At 52.9% G+C, this 13,553-nt stretch overlaps 3 protein-coding genes across 3 annotated transcripts; all 3 read right to left on the bottom strand.

Moving 5' to 3' along the window:
• Positions 1-4: 4 nt before the first annotated feature.
• J4E78_009621 (uncharacterized protein) lies at positions 5-3,602 on the bottom strand (the record flags this gene model as incomplete). Its single annotated transcript, XM_049370210.1, has 10 exons — positions 5-174; positions 225-342; positions 391-554; positions 606-1,151; positions 1,202-1,333; positions 1,386-2,575; positions 2,628-2,812; positions 2,862-3,322; positions 3,378-3,456; positions 3,513-3,602. 10 exons carry the CDS (start codon positions 3,600-3,602, stop codon positions 5-7), a joined length of 3,135 nt encoding a protein of 1,044 aa, XP_049218210.1.
• Positions 3,603-8,044: 4,442 nt separating this feature from the next.
• On the bottom strand, positions 8,045-9,841 carry J4E78_009620 (uncharacterized protein; the record flags this gene model as incomplete). Its single annotated transcript, XM_049370209.1, has 1 exon — positions 8,045-9,841. One exon carries the CDS (start codon positions 9,839-9,841, stop codon positions 8,045-8,047), a length of 1,797 nt encoding a protein of 598 aa, XP_049218209.1.
• Positions 9,842-11,560: 1,719 nt separating this feature from the next.
• On the bottom strand, positions 11,561-13,230 carry J4E78_009619 (uncharacterized protein; the record flags this gene model as incomplete). The annotated part of the gene is made up of 2 exons (XM_049370208.1): positions 11,561-12,530; positions 12,581-13,230. 2 exons carry the CDS (start codon positions 13,228-13,230, stop codon positions 11,561-11,563), a joined length of 1,620 nt encoding a protein of 539 aa, XP_049218208.1.
• Between the last annotated feature and the right edge of the window lie 323 nt (positions 13,231-13,553).

The following is a 13,553-nucleotide window of genomic DNA, read 5'->3' as shown; positions in this document are numbered from 1 at the left end:
AACTCTACTGCTGCGGTAAGCCTGGCTGGCCGTTGGCGGCAGCTGCTTGAGCCTCGGCGTGGACTTGGGCGATAATATCGGCCTGGTGAACAGCACCCTGAACCACTTGTTGCTCCTCTGGGCTGAGGTTCTTGGTAAGATTCTCGTAAAGCGCGGGCTGCTCCTGTTGAAGACCTGAGTACAATCAGTATGGGCTCTTGCGTAATTTGATGAACAGAACTTACGGAGCAATGCGTGCTTGAACATGCCGTATGGCTCCACTTTGTCAAGCGGTGTCTCGAGGAGACTTTCCTCTTCAAGCTCGTCGTCGTCGTCATCGTCGAGCGAACTGAACTTTTGCGCCTGGTTTTGGTCAGCCTGCGACTTGAATATCAGAAATGGTGTTCTTACCTCCTCGTTAAGGAAGTCGAGGTAAGCGGCACTCTCATCCTTGACATCCTCAGTCTCGTCCGCCTCGTTGTTCCAGTCGGCTTCTTGTTCCCACTCCTCGTCTTCCTCTTCTTCGAATTCGGCTGAGTAATCAAAGGTGTCTTCCTTCTTGGCTTCTTCGCGGTCTGTGCATTTGTTAGTCATCGCGGGTGAGATGCAACAAAATGCAAACTCACTTTTCAAAGCTGCGGGGAGAGTTTGGAACAACCGGGTAACTCCTTGCAACAGACGTGGCCAGCCTTGCTGTACGCTGACAGGAACGTTCTGAGCTGACAGGGTGAGGAGGGAGCAGATTGCGGAGATGCACAGCTTCTTGTCGTGAACTCGGGTGAAGTTATCGATGCTCGAGAACCAGAGACTGAAGAACTTGTTCGTCCAGCCGTTTGTCTCCAACACGTGCAGTGCCAGGGCGGGGTTGTAGTAAATGGAGTTGATGACCACTTCCATAAGATGTATCCTCAAGGACTTAACTTTAGGTTCATCGTTCATCAGGACGTGCATGGTGAGTCCAATGAACTCTGGGACGTAGTCATCAACATGGCCACGCATGTTGAGCATGATGATCTCTGCCAGCTTGCAGCCGCAGATGCGATCAACGCCGCCAACCTTGTCGTCCTTGAAGATCGTCCTGACCATGTCGACGATGGCATCGAGGTATTGCCGGTTTTGGATCAAAGTCGGGGTACCGTAGTTGACGAAGTTCTCGAGCGCGGGAAGCATGTCTATGCATGGTCAGTAAACTACCGCGGCTAGCGGAGAAGAACGCGCATACCTTCGAGATATAGCTCGGCACCAGCCTTGAATGTCCTATGGATCAGCTCAAACGCTTGCCACATGGTGCCAGAGATGCTCTTGGCGGCGAAGGTACAGCTGTCGATGATTTCGAAGACTTCGTTGTATAGATCTGTGATTGGATTAGTACATGAAATGAAGAGCTGAGTTTTGGGGTCCAGTACCATAAAGCTTGTTCTCGAGCGTGATGGTGATGACAGGCATAAGAATGGTTTCCAGATGTAGGAGGACGTCTGGAGTGCTCTCAAGCGTAAGGATAAGAGTACCAATCGTCTGCAGTACACCAAGCGCGGTGATGCTCTTCTCGTCAAGGAAGTCGCCGTACTCGCTGTCTTCGCCCTTTTCTTGGTTTCTTGATACCAACTCCCGCACAATACGCAGGTAGGTGTCGCGCAACTGTTCGCTGAGTGCTACAGCGAAGGGTGTAAGTTCCGGGGCGAAGACCTCGACGAAATCCTCCATAACGTTTGCGAGCGCATCGACATCGACTTCGTTGGCGAGCTTCAGGAGTTGCTGCATGACCTGAGGAATGTTTTGCTTCATGTTGGTTCGGATGACATCGTGGCGGATGAGAGGCTGCAGTGACAGAGCAGCGGCGACACGGACTGGGAGCGTAGGGTCGGCCATGGATTCGAGAATGTTGCGGTAGATGATGATGAGGTTGTTTGGGTCCTTGAAATCGAGCTGTTCGAACTTCTCGAGCGTGTCGCATGCGCGTGCGCGGAGGAAACCGTGGGGGCTGCGGAATTCGGGGAACACATGGCGGACGAAGAAGTATTCGACCTGGTCTGCGATCGGACTCTTCTTTCCCAGTATGACGCCTGACAGTGTACCAATCATGCGCAGAGCACCCTCCTTCTCTCGCGGGTTCTTCTCGTTGTCGGGGGCGGCCTCGTACTTGTTGACCACCTCGTTGACAAAGTTCAACACGGTAAACGTCTGCTTACGACGGCTCTTCGTGAGGGTAACTAGGAAGTTTGTCGCGGCGACATCGGGTGCGGTTACGTCCTCGTAGAAGTTCAGCTTGCGGTGCAAGTATTCTTGTGGCTCTTCCTCGAAGAGCTCAATGTCCTCGTCCGACTGACACAATACTGGGAAGATGAGATGCGCGATGAGGTTGTCGGTGTGTGGCTTAAGGAGAGTCCACATGGACTTGGGCTTGACGCATTCGTCGAGGAAGTTGAGTGTGTAGTACAAGCTGGCCTTTGACAGCCAGACTTGCTTTCCGACCCACTTCTCGACCTGCTGGAGGTAGACCTTGAGGATCTCGGGGGCGAAGTTCGTGATGAAGGTCTTGGCGACCTCGGTGTAGTCGATCTCGTTGTTCTTGCCCAGCGCGGACGGGTTGCCGTACCTGTTCCCTGTTAGCCGAGCCCGCGTGAAGCGTGCAGCATCGTATCGCGTACCTGACGAACAGTCTGTTCAAGTTCGCGTACGACCACTTCTTCGCCTTCCACCAGTGGTTTACTTCCCGATCGTCGAGATCTTCGGGGAGAGACGACTCCGGGGGTTCCTTGCCGACGACGGTCAAGAAAAGTGTACACCAGCCAACCATGACTTGCTGTTCGCGGAGGGATGCGGGGAGGTCGAACTGCGATCTTGTTAGCTGCCGACCACATGTTGTGTTTGTGGGATCGTACGTAGATGGCATGCTTGTACACCTTGAGCACCGTCCGTAATATCTCTCCAGCCTCTAGACTCGTCTCGCCAGCTAGCGAGTTACCGATGTTGAGCAGCTGGGGAAATGTCATGGCGACGATCTTGTCGAAGTCCGCCCGGTTCTCGCCCGACTTGAATCTGTAGATCTTGCATATCGCCAGCAGGCACTGGACACCAGCGAAGACTGACTCGATGTTTCCCGCGTTCAGCAGTTGTACTGTGATGTCGAGGAAGTCGGGCCATTTGGCGGGGAAATCGTATGCGAGTATCTTTTGGAGGGTAGGAATGAGCTGTATGCGCACTTGTGGCGGGGAGGCGACGAGAACAGGGACGAGGCGACTGCGGAAGGCGGCCTTCTCCTCCTCTGGTATGGGGATAGCCTGGCTGTATTCTTCGGCAGGTGACCAGCCTTTGGAGACGCGGTTCTTGAGGTAGACGACGGCTGGGGTAGATGTTAGTAACCAGGGCCTATGGGGCAACAGCAGGCGCATCCTTACTCGACAGGCGCACGGCGTTGTTCTGTTCCTGCTCGAGGACGTTCAGCAGGCCATCGACAAAGCCTGGCTTTTCTTCGGCCTATATGTCTATCAGTTTTCCGTCTGGCAGGCAGCATTCCGGCTTTCAACACGCACATGCTTGAGATCGAGCTCGGCTGTCTGTCTGATGGCGGCGTTGGCGTCAAGCGTCGCCTGGATCCGGTCCCGCAGGCCGGCAACGTCCATGGTTGCGAATGTGCGGCAGCGTCTGCGGAGGGCTGGGAGATGGCCTGAGCAAGACGGCGGGTGGGTGCGGTGAGAAAGGGCAGTGGGGGTTCGGGCGAGGTTCCTGCTGTCTTTGCACCCGCAAACAGCGCGTTGGGGTAAGAATTGGCGGGAGGGACTGTGTCAGGATAAAGGCACGCGTGCTTTTTCCCTCGATTTTGCGCCTCGTCGGGCTTGTGCAGCTTGTGCGGGACGTGATGATGGAGGGGCAGTAGTTAATTTTGTGTGGATCAGAATCGCGGCTTTCCCTCCTAGCATCGTTAGCGCACGTGGCGGTCAATGCACTCTCCCTGTCTAACACCACCACGATGCATGCTTTTACTCATCACCACACGCGACCGACGTCGTTCCTTCCAGCGACCAACTTGCATCGTGCGGATGCCGACTTCTCATAATGCGCACAGTGTTCACTGGCGAACAGCGGCGACTTAGCTCGCAGACAAAGCCGTACCTGCAGCCTCATACTTACCATTCGATCTAGAGTGCCCTGCATCATCAGAATAGCGTACACGGCAGGCGCCATTAACATATGAAGGACCCTGAAGCAACACATGAAGCAGTACCCATCTCACAACACACTCCTACTCATTCATCGTGTTCGTCCTCGCACAGGATCTAGACCTTCACGCCTGCGCCTAGAACCTATCGGCAAATACTGCCACTGCCGGACCAAGTGCATCCGCACCACACCGCTGGCCTACCACACCATTATGTCTTGCCACAATCACCCGAGGCTTGCGCTCGCACATGCAGCAAGCATTCTCGCTGGGTGCGCAGCGCCACAGCTAAGGTACCAGCGACATGTCAGCATAATATATCTGCTTTCCTGGAGCTCCGAAACGAATGCGCAGTCGGCGAAACCATGACTGCCAGCTCCTCGCATTTGAAAATTCGAAAAGAATTTTAGCATCAAATACATGGAGCTTTCACAAAAATTGCGACCAGCGGCACGATCTCATCCTAGACTGTCTGCGAGATTGCTGGAGAGGCAGACACCATCACGACCTTGACCCTGACCTTTTGATGAGAACACTCCGAACCTCCATCCTGAGGTTCGGCAACACTTTTGTTAGATGAAGAATATAGAAGATAGGTGAGCGAGGTCTGCGCAAATCCGGCAATGGAAGTATTTATGCACCAAGAGGCGAACCAAGAACATGTAATGAAACGGAAGTCAGGGCTTTTTGATATATTCGATTCGAAGATACGGAACAGCATAGCTATGACCACCATGGCGAACAGATGCATGATTTTCGTTGCCCATATTTGCAACTCGCAACTCGAACACCCAAGAAGTCAGTCATGCACATAAATTTGACTACTTTCTCATTCCAGGTCGAACAAAGGATTCTTCTCCATCGTTGGTATGCCGGGTTGTTTTTGGAACACACTGGAGTGTAGGTAATGCGGTAAGAACTACAACGGAGAAGCGGACGTTTATATATCTGTCGTTCTTGGCAGTAGCACCCAACATGACCTGCTAATGCATGTGTACGGGTTCGTAATAAGGTTTGTCGCGTTTTGGGCTGCCGACCGACGCAGGGCATGATCCTTGATATGTTTGCTTTAGAGAAGCTGGGAGACAACGGCATGCATAGCTTTCGTGTCAGTTTTGAAAGAAGCAGGACACAAAGTCATAGTAATATGACCTGTGGTTTTAGTACCTCGTCGAGGATGTAGATGATGGAGAGGAAGAGGTGGCAGACGTGGTATTTAATACATATCAATCTACGGACACTAGCGCGCTATCGCACGCGCCTGGGGGATCATGGCATGTTGCTATGTACTTTTGGTCGTTTAGCGAAGAACGAAGAAGTCAGGCGTGTATCCCAAGTACATCTCGCGAGCAGCCATGCTCCACTGCTACCATGTTTTGAGAGGAACGAGTGCCCAATCGACGGCATATGGATATTGTCTCGCGATTTTTGGAGAAGCGACGAGACCGAGAAGACATCATTGTTCTGTTAGATGCTTTTAGTACCATAAGGTAAAGGTGTCGACATTGTGGAAGAAGAGCAGTCTGACCGACGCCATCGGATTGGCCAGCTTGTATTTTAGAGAAAGCAAAGACTCAGAAGAGAACATGTTCCGGTGAGCACACTGATTTTTGGAGTCCTCTAGATGAGGATATAGAATGAAGAAGAGAAGAAGAGAGCCGTAAGGGGGTTTATATAACCCACGAGCACACGGTGGATCCTCGAGTCGGATGGTGGAGAGACGCAACGTCTCTTTCTCGAACATGCGGGGCTGCGGTGCCATTTTAGAACAGCCATCATCCACAGCAGTATTTTCTTTTGGGGGTTTATTCGTTATGTCGAAAGACGGACAGCACAACAGCGTCATACCAGGGGTGATTATCGGTTTTCGGAAAGTACGCGCTTCTTCGGCGCACTCGCATGGATCCGTCGATTCCAGATTTTCGGTCATAACGACATCGTATCTGAGTTTTGGAGATTCAGACCCCGCACGGCACACCATTTGAAATGTTCTTCCAAGTTTTGGAACGGCCGAAAGGCACATAGAAGGACTTGCAGGCGCTTTTTAGAGAAGACAACAGCGGAAGCGATGTCGAAGGCCAGAACCCGAGAGAAGTGAGGAGTTTATATACCCGTCGCACCGGCGCTACCAGGCATGCTATATCGTCCATGTACTTTTGGGTGATCAGATGTAGGGTAGGCAGAACCAGCAAAGCCAACATCACAGCTTCTTATAACCATCTTTGGTGGAAGGACAGCCAGGCGCCAACGCCATACATCACTCCCATTATCGGTTTTCTTCCTCTCTGCACTCCAGGGAACATGGGAGGTTCGCATTTCGAATTCGGGTCGCACCAGACAGATCATGAACAAGTTCACTGTCGTTTTGATCCCGGAGGAAGAAAGGAAGACAACATGAGATCGTTGACTTGCTTATTTGGGTCGCAGGAGCGTTCCATAGGAAGACAGCCTGTTCATTTTAGATTTTGAAAAGCGGGAATTGATCAGGGTTTTTTCCGAGCAAAGAAGAGGAAGACAACATAGTGCCCATGCTAGTGCTGTTTTTTGGGATCGCCGAACCTCGTCATATTGTAAGCCGAACGTAGCTTCGGTGTCCATAGAACTCTATGTTGGTCGCTTATTTTCGGGGGGAAGGAGGAAGACAACATGCTGATGTTGGTGGTAACGTTTGGACTGCCGAAATCCTCCATAGTATGTCTGGCTCCTAACTTCGGGCTTCGCGGACATGCGAGTTGCACGCCGCGTTTTCTGGACAAAGACGAGGAAGACAGCATGTTCCCTTCGATATGGTATTTTGAACCGGCGAATCTCTCCATGTCTCTCATGCTTCCTTTTTTTGGTTTTTACGGAATGGAAAGGTGAACATCCTGCTTGCCCGCAGGAGACGAGGAGAACAGCATGTTGCTAGCGCTGTTGTTGTTTAGACCACCGAGCTCTCATAAGCGATATATCCAACGGTGTTTTGGTGGAAGAGCGTATTGGGGAAGAGACGCGCCAGAGGACATGTTCGAGTTGTTTTGTGCTTTGAAGGGCGAAACACTCCATGAAGACTACCTTAACAGGTTTTGGTGTTTTGAGAAAAGAGTGTAATGAAGAAGCGAAGAACCCGGAGTGATCGAGAGATATTTCATATGCTCGACGGAGAGAGCAAAGCCACATGACTCCGAAAGCCAGCTTTTTTTGAGAGTTCGCCGAACACATGAAGCTTGTGTCGTAGGTTTTTGAAAGCGAGAAGGCAGGACAGAAGACCATGGAGTTGATCAACACCGGTTTTGATGTTTTTGGGATCGCTCCGATTCCCCGTCTTCATGAAGGGAAGTCGATCGGGTTTTGGTAATGTGAAGCTATGTTTTGCAGAGTCGCAGCCATTCTCAAACATCTCGTTAATTTTTGGAGAAAAGAACATGCCATTGCTCAAGGGAGATTTTTGGGGAAAAGAGCGAAATCTTCATGGGCGTATTCGTATGAGCTTTTTGGAAAAGCAGGATAAGAAGTATGATGAAGAAGTCTCAGTACCAGAATCCCGCGTGGTATTTATACCCCAAAGGCTCATCCCAAAAGCCTGCACACGTGATGCGCGCCGCAGACCCAAGATTCAGCCCTTGCACCAACTCGGAAGCGCCAGTCACATCACCCATGTCAAGCATGCGAACCACAATATTGATGGTGAGAAATACCATTGCTTCTGAACTAGTATAGATACTATCTGATCTGTAAAATAATGCGCGCCATGTAAATGCTACCCAATCAAAAAACGCCGTGCAAATGCTGCTAAACCCAAGAAGATAAAACGCCGCTCGATGCAAGAAAGAAGCAGAGCTTATGCTGACCAGCAGCTGTTGTTTTCATGTTCCATCCCATCATCCATCATTCATCATAACCCATAATCCATTACCAAGCCCATCTTTAACCAACACTCTTACCCCTCTTTCCCTTGCCACACTCCCTCTTACTTAGCGGCTCATCAGGAAAGACCCATCCTCGCACCCTCTTCGCCTCCCTCTTCTCACCAAGCTGCGGCTTAGGAATCCAGGCATCCTTCTCAAGGTAGTTTTGCCTCGTCAGTGCCGCGGGGCCACCAACGTCCATGCGCCAGGTACCCATGCCCTCGAAGGGGTTCTCCTTGGCAAGCATGTGGAGGTACCAGAGAGCAAGGGCGGCGGTGAGTTGGATGTCGCCGGTCTCAGGGTGGGAACCGGATGTGGAGAGACGGATGGGAGCGGAGGTCTCGAGGTAACCGTAGATGGGGACGCCGGCTTGAGCGTTGACGGTCGTGGGGTCAGGGGTGGAGAAGGAGGATGGGCCGCCGCAGCGGACGCAGAGGAGTTCGATCTCAGTCATGATGAAGCCGTAGCGACAGCCGTGCTCGCGCATCACGCGGTGGAGGTGAGCGAGACCTTGGAGGTAGAGGACTTGCTTGGGTGGTGACTCGCTGCGCATGCCGGTGTTCCATTGGTCGTAGCACTTGACGAGACCGACGACACGGCCACGGCTGTCGCCGAAGAGAGTCTTCTCGTAGTCGGAGGGGTAGTTGGAGACGAACTCTGGTTGTGTGCGTTGGCCGGCGACGGGCTTGATGGAGCGCATAACCATGTGGGAGTTGCCTTGGGCGACCTTGAGAGCGGCATTGACCTTGTTGGCGTAGTAGTTGGTGCAGATGTCTTGGAGCGCGGACTCGTTCTCTGGCTGCAGGTTTTGGCGGCAGGGCTGAGGAAGGTAGTTTGCTGGGACAGGTACCTCAAGAAGAGGAAGCACCGAGGGAATGGACTTGATGGTGGTGATGTTGAAGTCCTCCCAGCTGCGGAGGTTGCGGATGTCCCACCAGAAGTGGTTGTTGATGCCGCGGGGTGCGCTAGTGACGCGACGAACAAGAGATGGGGAAGGATTGGCAGAAGAGAGATACTCAACCAAAGACGACGTAGCAGGGACCTGCTGGAAGCTGTCGAAGCTGACATCGGTGAAGGAGGGGTACTGCACAGCTGGCGCGGCCTCGAACTCCGGGATAGTGAAGTCTTGCGAGCAGGTGGAGGTGAAGCTGGGCATGTCCTGAACTGAAGAGTATGCAGAAGGAAGGGAAGTGACAAGGCTCAAGTTTGATTGAGGCGCACTCGAGGCAGTGACGTAGCTGGGCATGTTGCGGTAGGTGGGGAAGCCATACCGGCTGATGACCTGCTCATCAACGCTTCCAGCAGAGGCGGAGCGATCATGGCGGGCTCGGCTAGCTGAAGTGGAGCGAGATTGCGATCCGATGTATGAGGATCGACGAGGAAGCTCAGGCTGCTGTGCGAATGTGATGGGAGAGTTGAGGGTAGAGAGGTTGAAGTCGTATGAGGAAGCAGTTGACACAGGAGAAGTCAACTGGCTGTGAACGTTGTGCATGTTGTGGTTGAAAGGACTGGATCCACGGCGTGCCATCGAGGCTGGCCGTGAGTATGGGCTGTAGGCATAGCCGATGCTGGAAGAAGTAGACGTCGTCCTGCGATGTCTGATGGGGCCACTGGTGGGCTCGGCAACCTGATCCTGCATACGGACCTTGGGGAGAAGAATAGGTCCATATTGGCGAACTGGTGACCGTGGGGGAGTAGGCCCAGAGATGTGAGGTTCTGGCGATGAGGCCTGGGAGTAGTATGTGACGTCCGAGCCGACGCTGCCCGGGATGTAGTTGAAGGGAGCAGTCGGGGGAGTTGTTTGACGGCTGTACATGATGAAAGATTTGAAGCTACCAGACTACTTCTAATCAGCACCAATGATTCGACTCGAGAATAGAGTGACTTACGCTGTGGAGACTGAGAATAGTAACAGGAAGAGATTATCGAATAGCGATTAATAGAAGAGGCCAGCTCTAGGTGTCTAAGACAAAAGCGCAAAAGATGGAGAAAGAAAGGAAATGAGACACGATCGACTCGTCGGGCAGTGCTCTAAATGAAGTGCTTGAAGAAGCTGATGGACTGGCTGATTGCGGCGCAGACAGACTTCTTATCCTTACTGTTCCCCGCGTAGAGACACGAGAACCAACGCCCACTTCGCGCTAAAACATCTGAAACACGATCCATCGAAGGGCCAGCACCCGGGGACTTGGACCGGTAGACTACGTTCTGGCGGTCTGGCGGCAGTATCAGAGCATCCTTCTACAGCATTCGAGCCTCACAAGGCGTCTGAAACATAGCGTGGCTGCTGCTTGGCTTGGGCGAGTACGTGGCTAGCGAACGACTCTGGATCTGCTATTCTTGCAGCGTTGCATACTCGATGTAGTATGGCGGCATGGAATGCTGCGCTGTCAATGGCTGCCGCGATGAAGTGGTATACCGAAGCGGTAAGCGGGCCAGCGACGCGCCTGCACATGGGGCGGTTGGATAACCTGAAACCGGCAGCCTCGGCGCCGCATAGCAGAGTTCTAGTGTCGTAGTACACTGAGGGACTTTTCTCGATGGGCGCTGGGGCGGCAGTTTGACGTTGGCAGCGCGAAGGGACGAATCGACGGGCGTGGTGTTGTCCGCTTAGCGCCTGCCGTGTCGTCCGTGCTGGGTCCCGCGCTGCGTGGGGCAGCTGCAGCCCGTTAAGAGTCATCGATGGACGAGGGCGGCTTGATTGGACCACGACGCTCCAGCGTTTCGTTTCTGCGGAGCGATATGCGTCTTCCCGCATGCCCGCCATGCACGAACGAGTGACTCACAATGGGCGGAGAGAGTCAATTCACGACTATAACACGCTTCCTAGACCGCCCACACGTCGACGCGTTCACCGCGTTGTTGTCAAGCAAGTTTCTTCCGGGTCTCGGGCCTCGCCCACCTGCTGCGCTGGCATCCGCCATGCCATGCGACTTCGACTCTGTGCACAGCCCCCAGCGGCGTCTTGAGCATGACCTACGAAGCAGCGCAAACTGACGTTCGGACGCTCCCGAAGACAGCGCGAGTGTCGTTCTCGTCCAATGTACCACAGACCGTGCAATCTGACTGGCCCCAACCTGTCTGCCAATCCAAGCGCCCATACTATCAAACGTTGCACCCGGAAACGCTCTCGTGGAGAAAATTTCCAGCCCTACCCATCGTCTCTTGAGCCTCATGGTCTATTAAGCGCCCATATCCACCCCTAAGCGGAAGTATTAGCCTTAAGCATAATCACCAAATATAGCCCAGACGAGCCGAAACCGGCTGGAAAATGGCCGTTAATTGCCTGAAAGCGGAGCTTAACTGTCAAACGTGCCTGGGGCTAGTATTGCTTCATCGAGCGCTGACAGCGGATTGGCGCGAGGTTTGGCAGCCCTCATTTCAGTTTCATGAGCTTCGCAAGAGCCTCATCCGATGTCATGATGGTCATGCCTTGTCTAGGCGCCTACGTACATTTGCCGTCATCTTCGGCGACCGAAAAGAAACTACCCGTCGCATTCTCCTTGCCCGCCTGAACTGTCATCATGCCAGGTAGTTACCGCTCGTGTAATTGCGACTCCACCGACTCGGTCCACCACTTCTTCCAGTCGACCACCTGGCGCTTCGTTCGAGCGTCTTCGGCCGCAAAAACCATGGCATGGCTCCGGAACGCTTCTTCAAGGTCGCATCCGAGGTACTTCCGCTGAGCGTCTGACGCGGGCATGGCGCCAGAGTCTACAGCGTTAACCGCCATGAGGAATTGTCGCGCAAGCCCCTCGTCTCCGCCCCCGTGACCGCCGCCTGCGAGATGAGGGCTGTGGGTTTTGGTCTGCCCGGTTGAGAAGTTGTGTACTTTGATGTTGGTGCTGTCGTACTCAATCTCACCCTTCGTGCCGTAGATGCGACCCCGCCGTTCGCACTGCTTCTCTGTAAAGGCGATCATGTGGAACTGCGCAGTCTTTGCTCCCCGCCTATGCAATATAGGTAGGCCATCATCGTCATTTGCGACTGGATCATCATCCCAGGTGATAGTGACCATCTGATCATCACATACATCGTTGTCTGACTCCCATACGCATCGACCAAACCATGGGCGCTGTTCAACTTCACCAATCGGTGTCTCACTACTGTAGTCTTCAGCCAGGTCCTTGAGAAGCTGCTTCCCAGCTGCCTCTTTCCCGGAAGTCTTGTAGATGTCTTCGATTTCAGGATTCACGATCTTGACTGGCCAATCTGAGTTGCCGTTGTTCAGATGCCTTTCGAGATAGATCTTCTTTGCACTGTAGTCACAGTCTGGCTCGTACGCACAGGACAGACAATTTGTTGCCGAACCAGCTGCTTTCGGCTTGCGCTCTTTGCGGAAGAACTTGCGAGATCCCGTAGAAGTGATGTGTGATGGAAGATGCGGTGTCGCGTTCTCGGCGTTTGGGCCAGGTGAACAAAGCATCCACATGAGGAAGTCGATGTCATGGCATGACTTTGTAAGGAGAGATGGCGCAGTCTTCGACTCTTTCCTCCAATTTCCTCTGCCATCGTTAGTATCTGTATATCATTGAAGTTGAAGCGAATCGCATACCTCACGTAGCTGTGTGAGAAATGCCACCAACCAACAGGTTCAACATGCTCAATACTCAGCACATCACCAATGACAGCCTTCTCAAGTACCAAATGTCTTAGTAACATATTGTGCGGCGAATACCGAAGCACATGGCAAATACCGAAGATCGTCTCTTTTGCCTCGCCTGTATCGACCGGTGCCTTGAGTGCCCTGTACATCCTCATGCAACTCTCCAGCCTCGTACTCATTGGTTTCTCGCACGAGATATGCACGCCCATATCTGCGATACCGCAGACGACCTCTTCATGCATCTCATCAAGTACGCATACGAAGACTGCATTGATGGCCTTTTCCACGTCACGACCAGCACTTTCTTGCTCTCTTCTCTTGATCTCGTACTCTTTCCATTCCTTCTCACCGCGGAATGCTTGGTGATCTTTGGCCTCACCTCCGTCACCCCAGATGAACTTCCGACCGAAATCGGCGCGCTTGTAATCATTGGGTTCGCATACTGCTGCGACGATGGAGTTTGTTGAAGAAAGAGTGGCCTCGGCATACGCAGTGCCGCGACTTCCTGCGCCGATGATGAGGACGCGGGGCGGACTGGTGAAAGTTTGTTTTCCTACGGCCTGAAGGAAGGCGCTTTCGTCTGCTTCCAGGCTTGGCATGTCGCTTATATTGCAGTCAAGATTGGATCGGGACGGGGAAGCAACGGTTTCGAGTGATACCAGCGACTAATGCAATGCAGAAGCTGATCGTTATAACTGTTGTTGCTCGAGATCTTGATGCAATTTGGGGAACCTGATGAAAGACAGCTTGGTGCTAGAATCGAGTCAACAGTGCTCGTATTTTGTGCCTGCGAGTCTTGGTTTACCCGTGGGCAATGGGCGCGTCTTGGGCGATCTGAAAGGCCCAAGGATGAGCAGATGTGTGTTGCGAGTCCCTTTCCAGATGACCGGTCGACGCAGATGAGTGGGAGTGTGGTATCAAA

The sequence above is a fragment of the Alternaria triticimaculans genome (assembly GCF_023758025.1).
Source record: "Alternaria triticimaculans strain BMP 0046 chromosome Unknown scaffold_21, whole genome shotgun sequence".
Classification (NCBI taxonomy): Eukaryota; Fungi; Ascomycota; class Dothideomycetes; order Pleosporales; family Pleosporaceae; genus Alternaria; species Alternaria triticimaculans.
Note: the sequence above shows the minus strand (reverse complement) of the source record. Positions and strands in the feature narration are given on the sequence as shown.